We start from the raw sequence: 16,022 nt of genomic DNA on the forward strand, positions 1-16,022 counted from the left end.
GGGAGTGGGATTTTCTTTGCCTCGATTTGTTGTTATTTATCTAGAAAGAGTTTACAGATCAACCTGGGGGCCGGCAGGGAAAGGCCCTCTGTGTGAGCTGGGTTTAAAGGACCCACTTTACACTGATATCCAGCAGATGCTAAGACCCAGCTTAAGCCCTTGATCCCTCCGATATTGGTCGTCGCTTAAACAGTAGCATATGGATGAACAAACGTTCAGCGTGGGACTGTCCGATCAGATGTATTCCATCACGGATTCCCCAGGTGGTCTCTTCCTTTCACTGAGGATTCAAAAAGCAGACCATTTAGTTGACAAAATGGAGTTTCCCCTGCATTAACGGGGTGGGAGGGAAGCAGCTACGGGTGCAGACTGTCGCACAAACGCTCCCGAGGAAGCCAGACTGGAGGTGCCAAATATTTTCTTTACAGTTGATTTGCTGCAGTTCTGTGGTTGATGGCGTGTGGAGGTGGAATGCCTCCTGATGGCCCGGCCCCCTCCTATGTGTGCGGCCAGCACCTCGAAGGGCACACATCATTTCCACCCCCCTATAAAGTGAATCTGGGCGTTTTATAGCTGAAAAGGGAGCAATTCCATTTGAATTAATCAAGAGGCTGAAGGCAAAAGTGCATTATGTAGCTTTTAAGGACATTCTTCCTGGATTGACAAGGCCCCGTGGCCACCCCCTGAAAACCTTCAGCAGCAAAACATTTCTTGACATCACTCAAGGGAGGTCTGCTGTCTTAGCTGTACTCACATGGGGCCTGTGGTTTTTTCACTCATCAGTTTAAGAAATGACTCTGGTCTGCCTCTCGGTGGGGTGCGTACTTGTTAGCCATGACCCCGTAACATTTCTCCTCCGTTCAATTAGAAGAAAGCAGCAATATTATTGAGGGGGAAACATACCTTTCAGCCACTTTGGACATTTTTAAACAATGTCTGTCAATCTGTGCATTCAAAAATGTTATCTGGGGAAAGAGAGAACAGAAGTGTTAAGACCAAACTTGACTCCCCCCCCCCCTTTTACCCCATGAACCCAAACCTTGTATTTCCATCAATATTCAAACAGCATCTCTGGCCAGGCTTTGCCAACCCTCCAGCTTTGCATTCCAACAATCACTGGCCCTTTTGGAAATTCCCACCACACTCAGGAATCACACTCCACAATTTAGCCTGTGCTAATATTCTCCTGTACTGTGCTGTAGCCCGAGTCTCGACTCCCAAAAGTGATTGCAAACTTAAAGGCAGTGGTGTATATCCTACAAAGACTAGCAACACTTTACAGGCACCGTAAATAACTGGTTGTACTAATTTCCAGTGATTTCCCGCTGCACACCTACGTCTCACCCACCATGCGCTTGGTGGACGCAACTAGATCCTCAAATAGCGACTTCACATACATTTCTTTCCTCTTCCCCGCCCCAAATAAACGTGTCAAGGGCAGGCACCTTTGGGTTTCCCTCTAGAAGCCAGTGAAACATAATGGAAAGACCCTAAAGTTACTTCATTGCCAGTGAACCCTAGAAAGGAGTAATGTAATTCGCCATTGTCTGCTGACCTGGGTTGACCAGTTAGCTTCTCATCATGAAGGAAGACAACATTGAACCAGATAATGCTGACGTGGCACTGAGAGTGGGGCTTTCTTTATTTGTAAACTTGCCTTTTGAATCACAGCAATAAAGTCGTTGGTTCTGGGCTGGCTTACTCTGTAAGTGCATTACAATTTTAAGGACTCCATGACATCTGTCCCTCCCCCCTTCAGCCCCCACAGCATTCTGTGGGCACCCCGAGCCATTGGGATAACTCCTTTACGTCCTTCTCTACTAACTGCGGGGGGAACTCGGTGGAGATTTTTTCCTCTCAAGCTTCCGTGGGTTGTTCGCACACAGCACTCAGAGGTTCAAGTCATCCACAGCTGGGTTCCACTGTGGTTTCCAGGAACTCAAAGCTCACTCAGCCTTCAGAGGTGAGCATTCAAAGGGTTTTCAAACTGGTCATGTCTCCTCCCAGGAGTGTAGTAGTCAATTCATTCACCTGTTTCCGGATGTCCTCTTTTGTAGTTTTCCTGATTGGCTGACTGGGTATGTGCACGGGGCTTTGCGACTGGGACTCTTCAGTCACGCCATACACTGACTAGAGGAGAAGCAAGAAGATAGAATCACGCACCCTCAGAGTTGCAGGGAGCCTTAGGGGCAGGTACTGCAAGAGCTCTTTTGATGCTTCCAGTCCCCTCTGTGACATCCTGACAATAAAGGATCAGCCTCTGTGCAAACTTCTACAGTGAGGGGACCTCTTCCTCTCGAGGCAGCTTGGCCCGTCTTTGGGCCACCACTGTTAGAAGATCTTTCCTCTCACTAAGCAGCAACAGTCCCTTGAATATCAGTGTGTCTCCAAATATGGTCCATAGACCATCTGCAAAGAATCATCTGGGGGTACTCGGTAAAGGTGCACATTGCTGAGCCCCACCTCGGACCTACCGAATCAGAGTCTTTGTGGGTGGGGCTTGGGGACCCGTACTTTTATCAAATGGCCCAGGTGATTCTGAGGCACAAGAAAGTTCAAGAACAACTGTTAAAAGTTATGCATGAAAGATCCTCTCTAGATTTTCTGTTCCCTGGCAGATGACATGCTCATCTGGTACAGATTTGAGATGGCAGGGTTTCGGATTCTTTCTTTTTCAGCCAAACAGCTTTCTGGCCTCAGTTTCTCCCCATGTTATGGCTGCTTCTTAAGCATTCCCTTGTGCTGGAGACAGATGAAAGACAATCTTTGCTTTGGGAATGAAATGAAACCCTGACAACTATGCAATGTGTAGCTGAGATCTATAAAATCAAGAAGAGCTCAGATAGAGTGGGTGTGAGGTCCACGAAATTCTGGAGTATTAGAATTAGGGGGCCCTTAAAGATTAAATGAGGATGTTTTAAGACTAACGTCATAAAGGCTAATACCCACTAGGGCATAGCTATCTCAGTAAAGAATAAGATTCAAGAAGTTGATATTTATGTCATATTGTGTGTGTGTATGTGTGTGTGTGTTTGAGAAAATGAGAGCATTGGTCATTACAAGAAATAGGAATGTCTGGGGGGGGCACATCTCTAACCTTTTGAAATTAATATTATGGGGACAGACGTATTCTCCCACAATATGGTCCTTGGTGCCGCGGTGAAGTTGGGATATACCAGCCGTGGGGCAGGCTGAGTGTGGCACCCTTGAGTATGCCATGACCATGGCCCCTTGCAAGAGAGTGAAACACAAATCAATGATTGTTGGCCCACTGACAGCTGGGTACCGTGGTGATTCGAATTTGGATGATCTAGCTACATAAAAGACTTTCAAAGTACTAAGCTCACCTTCCCCTGTGGGACCTGGAAAGTTTTTGTTCTTTTAGTTTCTTTTCCTCCCCAGAGCCAACTGCTACCTACCCCGCACACCTCAGCACACCTGAGCCTGCTTTGGAAGCTCTCAGGAAGCCCCCGTCCGGGGTCCCTTGCCCCCCCCCCCAGTACCATCCAGCACTTTCCTGACACAGCCCTCCTGACTGCCTGGGGGTTCAACCCCTCCACCGCCCCCTCAACCTGTGGGCTTTGTGATGACTCCTCACTGTATTTCAGCAGCAAGAACGGTGCCAAGTACACATCAGCCCCTCCACAAATATTTGTAGAATGAATGAATGAAATGGTTTCAAAGGACAAAACGGGGTAGAATTAACAAATAGCAAATGACTGTTTGAACAGTACCAGAAACAGAAGGGCTATTTGCATCAAGAATTTTTAATTCAGCTAAACTAGCGAACCTTTTTAACCTTTTGTGGGTTCTTCAGGCGCCGGCATTTTCTGATATCCATTTCTGTTGTGTTCACACAGCCTGGCTGAGAAAAAAAAAAATCATCATATAAATTACTAAATGAAAATCACACCTTCGACTGTAACCCAAGTGACACCATCAGACCCAGTCTTTGTCTTTCCCATTACAGATATTACATGATTATCTCCACTTGGCCATTTACAATTCCTTTTACAAAGAGTTTCGTCTTCAGTATGTGTTCCTGCATAGAGTCCCCACATGAAATATCAAAGCCTACCTCCCACTATCCAGGGGTGACATGTAGAGGGTAGAGTGTACAGTTTATAAGGCAAGCTTCTTTTTTTTTTTTTAAGATTTTTATTTATTTGTCAGAGAGAGAGAGTGAGAGAGTGAGCACAAGTGGGGGGAAGGAGCAGAAGGAGAAGCAGGATCCGTGCTAAGCAAAGACCACAATGTGGGACTCGATCCCAGGACCCTAGGATCACGACCTGAGCCAAAGGCAGACGCTTAACTGACTGAGCCACCCAGGCGCCCCTAGAGTAAACTTCTTATTCAGAATGGCCAGATAGGTTCAGCCCCAGCCTTTGTTACTACACATTATCTGACCATCTAACAACAATCCAATATTATGATGGGGAATTAGTTTTTGGGTTTTGCTTTTAACCAGCTTTTAGGAAGGGCTGACAGTTTCCTCATTCTAGTTCCATTCCATGAGGAAAAGGCAAGATTTGTTTTACACATAGGAAATTAGAAATACAGTCGAACGTCATTATGCATGGGTTTGTATTTGTGAATTCACCTACGAGCTAAACTTTATTCATAACCTCCAAGTCCCTATTAGTGGTGCATTCGTGATCATTCGTGGACGCGTGCAGAGCAGCAAAGACTATGAGCGGCCTGATGTGTGTGTTCCCAGGGAGGCTGACTAAGTCGAGGCTCTGCCTTCTTGTTTCATCTCGTACTGTAAACAAACATCCTTGTGACGGTCTATTTAGGACCACCGTTTCCACATTTCTGTGCTTTTTGTTGTGCTTTTGCTGTTTAACATGGCCCCCAAGCATAGTGTGATGTGCCGTCCAGTGTTCCTACGTGCAAGAGGGCCGTGGGGCGCGTGACAGAGAACACAGGTGTGTCAGGCATGGTGGCCATGAATCAACAGCATACTTTAAATAAGATGTCTTTAAACAGAAACAGGCTTTAGACATGGTTACCTATCGATCAGATGAAGAAAAGATTGTGACCAGGGGCTCACGGGAACCTAACCCTGTATGTCCCCAGGATAATGGCTCAGCATTGGCTAATTCCGTGTGCATGGCTACTTTGCAGAATAACTACTGTGGATACTGACAACGGGCCGCATTTGAGGAAGATTATTCTACGATTTAGAGTCAAATGATGGTATAAACGGAAATTGCTTATTGAAAGTGAGGGGATGGAGAAACATCTATCATGCAAATGGATGTCAAAAGAAAGCTGGAGTTAGCCATACTTCTATCAGACAACTAGACTTAAAACCAAAGACAAACGAGAGGTGAAGAAGGGCACTATGTCATAATAAAGGGGACAATCCAACAAGCAGTTCTAACAACTGTAAATATTCATGCACCCAATTTGGGAACATCCAAATATATTAAAAAAACAAAACAAAAGAAAACCCAGAAACTGCTTATTTGGGGGCTGTAAACTTCCAGGGCCCAGAGATCCCAGGGGGAATTCCCACGGTTCTCCTTTTCCAAGTCCATATTTTCATGGATGAATAATTCTTAAACGCTGAAACTGACATACATTCCAGACAATCTGGGACAGCAAAACCGATTTCACAAAGTTTAGCAATGCTCTTTAATTTTAAGAATGAGACACCTGGTGGCTAAAGATAGTCTTTTCTTTCAAGTGAAGCAAGAGGGAAAGAAAAAACAAAACAAAAACACAGAGAAGCAAGCAGTGCTTTCTCACCACTGGCCTGTGCACATCCCAAAAGGCCCGTTCTTGACTATCCAAAATTTTCCTTTCTGTCTTGTCCTTCTTCCGATCTATCCTGAAAGAGCAAAAAAGGGAAATGAGAGGCCCCTCCTCCTAGGAGCTTAGAGCACACAGGGCTATTGGCAGCTGTGTGGTCCCTGCTCTCTGCAGAGCTGTAACACAGGGGCGGGCCATTCCCCCAGGGAAATCTCAGCAAGTCCACATGTGGGAAGAGTTCTTGGTTTAGGCTGGACTGCAAGTCATCAGAGATGTGGACTGAACGTGGTGGGCCTAAGGAGAGAACCAGAATCCAACTGTCCATGTGAACAATTACGATTGAGATTATTCAGAACTGAATTATCCATGGGCGCGCCCCCCATCAAAGTGGATTCTACGTATTCAAATTATAGGAAAGAAAATAACCATAGGCTTGCAGTGTTTCAGCCTCCAATTCGAAAGTTTGCTTTAGATTCAGAATCCACAGAAATGTCTTCAAAATACTGCAATTGCATCTAAAAGTCACTTAAAGCATCTGGCTTTCTAAACGCAGAGAAACAGCCCTAGCATGGACAAGATCCAGAAGGCAAATATTACTGGCCTCAGCTGGGGAAGGCACAAATTGCAGGAGGGAAATTACAGGTGACAAAGACAAATTCTTCATGTTCTGATCAGTAAATAGATAAGAGGTTGTTGGTTTTTTGTTTTTTGTTTTTTTTTTAAAGCCTGTATTACTTCATATTACCTAAGTAAAAAGTAACAGAGTAATTGTGTAACTTCTGGTTCTTGGCTCTCTTGGGAACACTTTAGTTTACTGGCCTGAAATAAAACATAATCATCCTGTGATTTTTGTGATAATTACTGTGTACTTCAACGGCCCACAATTATAATGTAATCACGGAGTTAATCATAAAAGTTAATCGAGAAATACCATATATGTACAAAGTGACAATTTCCCCTCCTTTTTCAACGTGCGATGCTGGGAGATCCTGGAAGTGCAAATTATCTCTCCTCTTTGCTTCGCAGTGGCCTCTGAGTACACAGGCTCCATTCTGCCTCCTTCTCTCCTCTCAGCCCCCCTCCCACTTTCTCTCTCCTCAGGGGCCATGGCTCCTCCAGCTCAGCTCAGCATCCAGTGCCCAGTGCCCACCTCCCTCCCGGGCTGCTGGCAGCACTGGGGGTGGTCTGCAGGCATGTGGAATTGTGGGCAGAGGGGGAAAGGCAGAGACTGCAGAGGGAGGGGGAGAGCCATGGCACCATGCCAGCCACCGTACCCAAAGTCCTTGGGTCATTTCCAACTACGACCACACCTGTGATCGATGCTCAGCACACAGCCTGAGACCCAGCCCTGGGTGATGGGCTGCAATGCTGCCCACGGAGTGCAGAGGGGCACGGCTCAGGGACAAGTGGTGTCCAGAGAAAAGGTTCTTGCCTTTGCCTAGCTCAGCGTCCCTTTCTCATTCCTTCCTCTATCCCACTTTTTCTATTAACACTCCCAGCTAAATCAGAGATCCTTGCTGGAGAGGGCAAGACAGAACCCAACCCAAGCAAGTTCATTTCCCAGAATTGAAAGGACCTCGTTGACAACCATGCTTGTGGGTGGGGGGCTATGTATTGGCCACTTCTCATGTTTCCTTAGGGAGGTAGGAATTTCCACTCTACTCCCTGGGAGGGAAAAGTATGGGAGAAACACTCCAGCTAGTCTTTCGTCTACTGTATCCAGGGGAGAAAGAGGGCCTTCACTTTGTTGGTGGATCTGAAAGATGAAATTGAGAAAGCTCAGGTCGGCGCTCTCTGGGCCCCGTGTGGGCCAGCCTGTTCTCAGGATGCCTGTCGTCTTCATGCAGTGAACTCACAGGGGTCAACTCTGCCCTGGGGTGAGGGGCTCTGCTCAGCATGGGCGAGTTGAATTCCAGGGTAAGGATCTGTGGTCACAGATCCAAAGTCATGACCTAGAACTTGGCTTTTATCAGTAATAATCTTAACACACTGGACTCCAACGTCTGACTTCTGTGCCTTATTTTTGATTGGTTCTGAACCCCTACCCTGGGGGGAAAGGGAGAAGGGCTGGCTTCCCGAAAGCCCCAACATGTTTTCCTATGAAGAGAGACTCTCCAGAAAAGTGGGTCTGATGTTTTTCAGCCCCCAAGCACTGAAGAATTCTTGGAAATCTCTTTAGGAAATAGGAACATCTTCTAACCAGATTTCTACATTGGGGAACAAGCCCATTTCCTGCTAGAACCCATGTTTTGAAGTTATTTCAGAGTGCCACTGATTACAAAGATGAAACTTCTCCATCTTGACCTTGATTTCTACTCTGCGGCTCTCATGCAAGATGATAGCATTTGACCATCTATGGCTGGCCGGCTGTGGAAGGAAACCACTCTCACACCACCTCCACATTCCAGAGAGTCTTTCTCTCTTTTCCAGGGTCTCCGTTAAGTTCACCTACTTCACTTGTGCTTCTGCTTGCATAAAGATGAACTCCCACTTCCTTGCAAAGGCCCTCTGGAGTCTTGCTAAGTTTTCCTAATGAGAAATGAAAACCAACGAGAAGACATTAATCTTTGTAAGTTTGCACATCGACACCTATGCTTTATTACAAGGCAGTCATCTATTTTGGTTACTCCCCACAGAATAGCAGCGCCCCACTTTAAATCCACTGTATGTGAACCCAATGTGATTCTGCACCAGACCCTGCTATACAGAGTAGAACGATTAATATTCATTTACACACCCATTAAATCGGAAGTCTTTGTGGTTCACCTGATTCCTCTTCTCTTGTGTGTTTTGTACAAACACAACTCACATAGCCCTTGTCATCACCGCCACCGAAGATTGGGAGAAGGGTTTGTGGCTATTCATGCCGGATTTGGGGAAGGGACGAGGGGGCTCTTTGAAGTCTATCAGACATCTCCGAGAGCAAAAGCAAGAAGGGATTTCTCAAGACTCATCTTCCAGCAAGCAGGGACCCAGGAAGGTGGCAGGAAAGGGAAATGCTGATGACCTGGCAACCATGCCTTTGAAAGTTTGGATTCAAAAGCAGGAGAAAAAGGAGTGTCTATATTTGTGATGTTCATGAAAAGGGAAACCCAAAAACAGAAAGAAAGAAAAGGTGTCCAGGGCTGTATTTAGAGGAAGAGGGGAGATGCCTTTTCTCTAAGTCTGTAGGCTTCCCTGGTGGCATGATAGGACAGTGAGGGGGGTGTTTGACAGGTCCCCTAATGATCCACCTAATTCTGATGGAATGCAAGCACAGATCCCACATTATGCTATGGATTTTCATAGAGCTCATGCCAACACTAATTGATTACTCTCATTAGTGGGTTATTAATATAAAAGGAGCTTCAGTTCAAGATCAACCCACGTAAACTCAGTCATTACCAAGGCTCAGTGTACGAGCACCTCAAAAAAACCCTGTTCTTTCGATTCTTCCACTGTTCATAGGAAGCAAAGCCAGTGATGCCTACACATCAGTCAATTAGGGGGCAGTTATATAAATTATGAACAGTCATACCATGGAATACTAGGCAGCCATCAAAACCAATAATGTAGATTATTATTATTGATGTGGAAAGATTCTCAATATACTTACAGCATAAGACTGGGGAAAGAAGCAGCTTACAGAATAATGTTCCGGGTATGAGTCAAGGTTTTTTTTTTTTTCTCTTTTTGCAGAGGAAAAAATGTATGTACAGAAGAAAGGGTAGGGGAGAAGGATTGCAGGTTCTTTCTTTGCTGTTTGAATTTTTGGTTTTACAAAGAGACTATGTCATCAGAAAAAAATTAATAAAATTACTGAATTTTGAAAACAAAATACTTTTTACATTTTCTAACCCACTTTTAGGCAGAACTTCAACCTGAAAGAACATCTTAATGCCATATTCTTTACAAATACCAAAGCAGAACATTATATGGCAAGAGAGGAGACAACTGAATAAAATATATCTGGAGTTGATGCTATCTTGTTTCTGTTTAGGACCTTTTCGAAAACATGGAAAATATGGGGAAGAGAGACACAGCGGGGATGGGCACATGCTTCTGCAGGCCGGGTCTTTCTGACAGGTCACGTTAGGAGGGGATGTGGCACCTCGCACTGGGTGTGCAGAAGTAGGAGAGTGGATTCTGAAGGAGCGGTGACAGCTGGCACAGGAGGGCTGATGGGGATAGGAACTGGGTGCCCAGGATGCTCAGGTCCACAGAACGACCATGCTAGGGTTTGCTTGGGAAGGTCATCATGTTCCAACATCTTTATATGTAATGGCTCGCACTGATAAGCACACTTCGGCCAGGTCCTGAGGCCCTGGGTCAACTGCACCACGTTTCCCCACTAGCTTGTGACAGGTCCCCGAGAACGACAAAGTCTGATGCAGTGGGCCTCACACTTATCGTGGGAAACTGAGGCAGCACGAGAGGGATGTCTGGAAGGAAGGAGCTGTAAGTCCTGTGAATGTTGGATTACCGGGGAAGGACTCCTCACTGCGCCCAGAGCCGCCCCTCCCCCTCACTGCCAGCTCTTCAGTCATTTCATGGCTCAGCAGCTTCCGTGCCTTCTGGAGGGTACGAGAAAATCGGGTCAGTTTCCCAGATTCTCTGTGACCCATATAAAGTTTGGTTTGGGGGAAAGAGTTTGCAACCATAAATTTGAAATATTTAAAAAATGATCTGAGTCTTCAAATCCTCTGTGCCTTGGTTCTGTTAAATGGGAATGAGTGTGAGTGTGGCCGGGCCTCCGATTTTTGCAGGAATCACATTTTGTGAAAGAAGGTGGTGCAGGAGCAGAACTGGGAATGTATATACTTTGTCTGACACATATCTGATCTTCTGGATTGGATTTGGTCCTTAGAACCTACTGCCAAGAATGGGGGAGTTGGATTTAAAGATGCCGTTAAAAATGATCAAATATTAAGTTTTAAAAATTCTCATATTGCCCCCTGTATGCATTTTAACACATGTATGAATCCATCCATACATACATACACCACAATCAGGATACAGAATAGTTCCATCACCTCCAAAAAATGCCCCGTGCTGTCTCTTTATAGCCACATTATACCCCCATCTGTAACTCCCAGCAACCAGGGATCTGTTCTCCCTCATGATAGTTCTGTATTTACAAGGATGTCATATAAATGGAATCAGACAGTTTGTAATCTTCTGAGACTGGCTTCTTTCATTCCACATAATGTCTTGAATACTCATCCAAGGGGTCGTGTGGACCAATAGTTTACTCCTTTTCACCACAGAGGAGTATTCCTCTGAATGGACATACCAACGTTCATTTCACCCTTTACCTCCTAAAGCACATTTGGGTTGCTTTCAGCTTCTGTTTATCACAAACAGAGCTGCTATACCCAGGTTTTTGTGTGAACAGAAGTTCTGATTTCTCTGGGGTATGTGCCTAGGAGCGGGACTGCTTGGTTATATAGGAAGTGTATGCTTAACTTCATAAGAAGCTGCCAAACCAGTTTCCGGACTGGCTGTGCCATTTTGCGCTCCCACTTGGCACTCCCAGGACTTTTTATTTTGGCCACTCTAACAGGTCTGTAGTGGCATCTCCACATGCATATAATCTTTACTCCCCTAACGGCTGCTGATGTTGAACATCTCTTAAGGTGTTTATTTGTCGTCCTTAATGTCCTCTTTGGTGAAGTATCTGTTCAAGTCTTTTGGCCATTTTTGAGCTGTTTGTTTTCTTATTGCTGAGTTTTGAGAGCTCTTTGTATAAAGATGTAATTTTATTGGATGGTAAGAAGAGGTGAGAACAAAGGAGGGGAAATACAAGGGACTTCTTTTCCATTGTCTGAAAGGGACTAGGGAGAGAAAAAAGGGAAAATAGAAGGAGAAACAGAGCCGCAGTCACAGTTCAACTCTCCTCCCACACCTGAGCTGAAAAATAACCGTACTTACTGCTTCATAATCCGCCAGTTCCAGCCTTGCTTTATTCTGCATTGTCCTCTTACAGAGATAGATGGCTGGGGGAAGAAGAGAAATGACATGTGCAAAACCAGCAGTGTGGTGGTGTCACAAATCCATCCATCTGTCTGTCCATGCACTTGTCCAGCCATCCATCCAGCCTTCCCTGCATGCCCAGCCCTGCGCTGTGCAGAATATGCTTCTGTGTGGAAGCCATGGCACCTAACCTGCCGGAATCTTCCTGAAGGTCAGAATCGGATGAGGACTTCATCTCCCAAGTCTTGACTGCTCCCTTTCATCCTCCTCACTCTGTTTCACCCCAAGCATCCCCCACCAGGGGCAGCTTTTACAAGTATGATCATGTTACCTTCCTGCCTACACCCCCTGCGCTGCTTCCTCAGCGACCTCAGAAGAATGGTTGGGCTCTTTAAGGTGGAATACTTGGTTCTTTAAGATCCAGTCTGCTTACCTTGTCAACCTCTTCCTTCTTAGTCTCCCTCGGGCATGTCAGGCTACCAAATCCTTCTCAGTTCCATGCTTCTGCCCGTACGGAAGGTCTTTCCATTTCCCTCTTCTTTTCCTCTCTCTGGCAACCTCCTCCTAATCTTGGAAGACCCAGCTCTGTGTTCCAGAGCATCTGCCGAACCCAAGAAACTTAATTCCAGTGCACTGTAATCATAGGTTTACTTGCTCTAGGCTGAGGGCTCTTCAAGGACAGAGGCTGCGTCCTACTCAGCTTGAATTCCTGCACCTCCCACCAGTGCCAGCCTGCCAGGTGGAGTGTATGGACAGTGGAAAGAAAGCGTGGACAATTTGGGTCCCTCCTCCCAAGCTAAAGAAGAGTTCTTGGCCCTCTGTTGCCAGAGGATTCTTTCTGAGACCTGCCTTCATCACTTCCTCTCCCTACTTCTGCTTCTTCAGTATCTCCCTCCTTCTCCAGTGCCAAGAAGAACGATCCAGGGAAGACAACAGATGAGCTGTATGAATGACCAATAGGATGACCAGGAGAGAAGGGCAGAGAGGACCTGTGGCTGACCCGTGGTTTGACGACTTAGTTATACTAGGAGATCTAGTCATCTCCTTGCTGGATCAATCAAGCTCCTCCATGTGGTCTGAACGATGTGCTCCTGGCAGCTTACAGTATGCTGCAACCTCGTGGCGGGCAGCCTGCTCTGGTGTGCTCACGCTTCCGCTCATGCCCGTCAAGTCATACGTGAGAGTCAGAGTCAGTTGTGTTTGTTCTCAAATCTGTTTATGTCCCTCATACCTCGTATTTTAATAATGTATGTTCCCTAAATATTGCATTTCACAAATGAAATTAATGTGAAAAGAGAGAATTGTTGTTTCTATGAAGACCCAGGTGAATGGTTCAGAACAACTTGATAGAAGAGTTGGCTAAGACAATTGCTCATGAGTTTGGTAGAGGTGAAATAACTGAAAATGGAGGAAAAAAATAACAAATATCTGAAAGGGGTCCACATACAGGTTGTTTCTAAAGTGTTTTTATGGGGTGCCTGGGTGTCTCAGCCATTAAGCGTCTGCCTTCAGCTCAGGTCATGATCCCAGGGTCCTGGGATCGAGCCCCACATCGGGCTCCTTGCTCAGCAGGAAGTCTGCTTCTCCTTCTCATACTCCCCTTGCTTGTGTTCCCTCTCTCGCTGCCTCTTTCTGTCAAATAAATAAATAAAATCTTTAAAAAAAATGAAGGTTTTTTTTGTTTTGTTTTGTTTTTAGATTTTATTTATTTATTTATTTGACAGAGAGAGAGACAGCCAGCGAGAGAGGGAACACAAGCAGAGGGAGTGGGAGAGGAAGAAGCAGGCTCCCAGCAGAGCAGGGAGCCTGATGCAGGGCTTGATCCCAGGACCCTGGGATCAGGCCCTGAGCCGAAGGCAGACACTTAATGACTGAGCCACCCAGGCGCCCCTAAAAATGAAGTGTTTTTAAATTCTCTTTTTAAAAAAGATTTTATTTATTTATTTGACAGAGAGAGAAAGAGAGTGAGAGAGCACAAGCAGGGGAAGCAGCAGAGGCAGAGGGGGAAGAAGACTCCCCGCCGAGCAGGGAGCCCGATGTGGGACTTGATCCCAGGACCCCGGGATCATGACCTGAGCTGAAGGCAGATGCCTAACCAACCGAGCCACCCAGGCTCCCTGTTTTTAAATTCTTAATGCACTTTAATGATGCCAAAACTGGATGGTTTATCTTGAGTGTGGTTTAGTTAAGAAAGAAAGTCAAATTATTGGGGCCCATAATCAAAGAGAGTCTTTGGTCCTATCTCAAAAAGCTGTCAAACGATTGTTTCTTTGTATAGTTTATGTTGATATGAAGTGATGACGGTATGTATGCATCTTTTTTTCATAATCCTCCACCTACCAGCTTTTCCAGAGAACCAGGCAGCCATAGCTCTCCATAACGTCTGACAAAGGGGCATCTGCTCTATTACAAGGTACGTCCTTCACTCTCTTGGACCACTGTCTTGGCAGCCTGTGGAATTGGGAGCTACCTAAAGAGGAAGCTGTCACCAGCCCCACCACGCTCGTCTCGTTGACCCAGGGGCCGAGCAGCTCAGTGGAGGTGAAAGCTGCTTTGACAATGCTATCCCAAGCAGTGTTTTGTACTGGATAAACACAGGATGCAGGAAAGTCCAACCCAGGTTGGGCTGTGGGCTTTATTTAAGTAGAATCATCCTGAGAAATTTCTAACCCATCTGGGTCAGAATGGGCCAGCTGGGTTGTAAAGCAAAGCTGGTACCATTCCTGACGACCGTGAGCTTCATGGTCACGTGCTTTCAGCTTGCTTCCCCTGTGGCGAAGGTCCCATGTTAGGGAGTCTGTTCGCCACTACTAGGGAGGTAGGATGTAGCTGCTGAGCCGACCTTTCCTTGGTATGGAACTTGGGGCTCGTCTGTTCTACTGTAGCCTTCACCAGTGCTAACCAATCAAGTGACCATTGGCAGTGACAGCCAGTCCTATTACAGGGCATCTGGGGCACCTGCTTTAAGCTCAGATGCTAGTTTTTCTTAGATATTTTATTTCTCATTGGAAAATCTTTGTCTCCTCACCCTCACGCCTGGCAATCCTACCTCCTGGCATCTCAAGCTCACTGCATCTTACTGTGATAAAAATAGAAAACATTCACAATTTTATGAAATGAATGGATTCATATATTACATGTGCAATTAAACAATAAGAAAATATTGAGGGGCGCCTGGGTGGCTCAGTCAGTTAAGCATCTGCCTTCAGCTCAGGTCATGATCCCAGGGTCCTGGGATCGTGTCCCACATTGGGCTCCCTGCTCGGTGGGGAGTCTGCTTCTCCCTCCCCCTTGGCTTGTGCTCTCTCTCTCTCTCAAATAAACAAATAAAATCTTAAAAAAAAAAAAAAGAAAATACTGACCCCGTCTTATTTCGATGTACTGAAAGGACTGACTCCCTTCTCAAACTTTGTCTTCATGAGTGACATCATTCACCTCAATCTCCTAAACCAGGGAACCTGTATAATGTGTATTTCTCTGTCCTCCTCATACCTTCGAATTATGTTTTAGTATAATGGGATTTTAGCATTGGAAGTAACCTTGGTCACCATCAAGCTCAGGCCCCTCATTGCCAGATGGCAAAAACAAAGGCCCAGGGAGGTGAAGTGATTTACCCACAGGCCCGTTAGTGGTGGAGGTGGACTTAGAATGGGTACCTAGTTCAGAGCTTTTTCCATAATGACATCCTCTGCCCCATATACTCTTTCATTTATTCATTCGTTCATCCATTTAAACATTTACTGAGGGCCTCTTCTGTGCCAAGCACTTTTTGCGTGTTGAGGCATCACCATAACAGCCCCTACCCCTTGCACGAAGCTCATTGACTGTCAGGCACCATTCTAGAGACTTTCCAGATTTCACCTACTCCATCCGCACAGTAACCCTCTGAGGTGGGTTCTGTGATTATCCTCATTTTACAGGTGAGGAAACTTTTTCAGGTCATTCCCATTGTTGAGATGCCCTACAGCTGCTCCATCCTTTCTAAATGTCTCTCCTTGACTCCGATGGCTTTTTGATAAACCTGTCCCTCCCAAACGATTCAACCTTCTCAGTCATTCTTCATCAACATGAAACCTCTGAATACTCAGATCAGACCCCTCACCACCCTCTTGCTCCCCATCACGCTGCCTCCCCCGGCCTGGAATGCTTGGATGGTAAGACTGTGATTTATTTAAAGCTGTGCCCTAGCAACTGACACAGAGTAGGTGATCAGTACAGGTTTGTTGAATGAATGAATGAAAGTTTTTGGTTCTTCATCATTCCAAATCATACCTATTCTGAGTTCCTAGCTTTGCTTTCACATCCTGTCTGTA

At 45.8% G+C, this 16,022-nt stretch overlaps 1 protein-coding gene across 19 annotated transcripts in view; it reads right to left on the reverse strand.

Annotated features, from left to right (window-relative positions):
- Positions 1 to 16,022, reverse strand: part of RGS6 (regulator of G protein signaling 6) — a 581,147-nt gene that overhangs the window by 105,041 nt on the left and 460,084 nt on the right. For all 19 annotated transcript variants that reach the window (XM_057318706.1, XM_048220080.2, XM_048220081.2 and 16 more), the window contains exons 7-12: positions 11,668 to 11,732; positions 8,210 to 8,286; positions 5,755 to 5,836; positions 3,791 to 3,865; positions 2,032 to 2,130; positions 904 to 965 (exon numbers count right to left, since the gene is read on the reverse strand). In XM_057318706.1, the coding sequence (XP_057174689.1) occupies positions 904 to 965; positions 2,032 to 2,130; positions 3,791 to 3,865; positions 5,755 to 5,836; positions 8,210 to 8,286; positions 11,668 to 11,732 (460 nt within the window). The remainder of the gene's footprint in view (positions 1 to 903; positions 966 to 2,031; positions 2,131 to 3,790; positions 3,866 to 5,754; positions 5,837 to 8,209; positions 8,287 to 11,667; positions 11,733 to 16,022) is intronic.

The sequence above is a fragment of the Ursus arctos genome, unplaced genomic scaffold, assembly GCF_023065955.2.
Source record: "Ursus arctos isolate Adak ecotype North America unplaced genomic scaffold, UrsArc2.0 scaffold_25, whole genome shotgun sequence".
Classification (NCBI taxonomy): Eukaryota; Metazoa; Chordata; class Mammalia; order Carnivora; family Ursidae; genus Ursus; species Ursus arctos.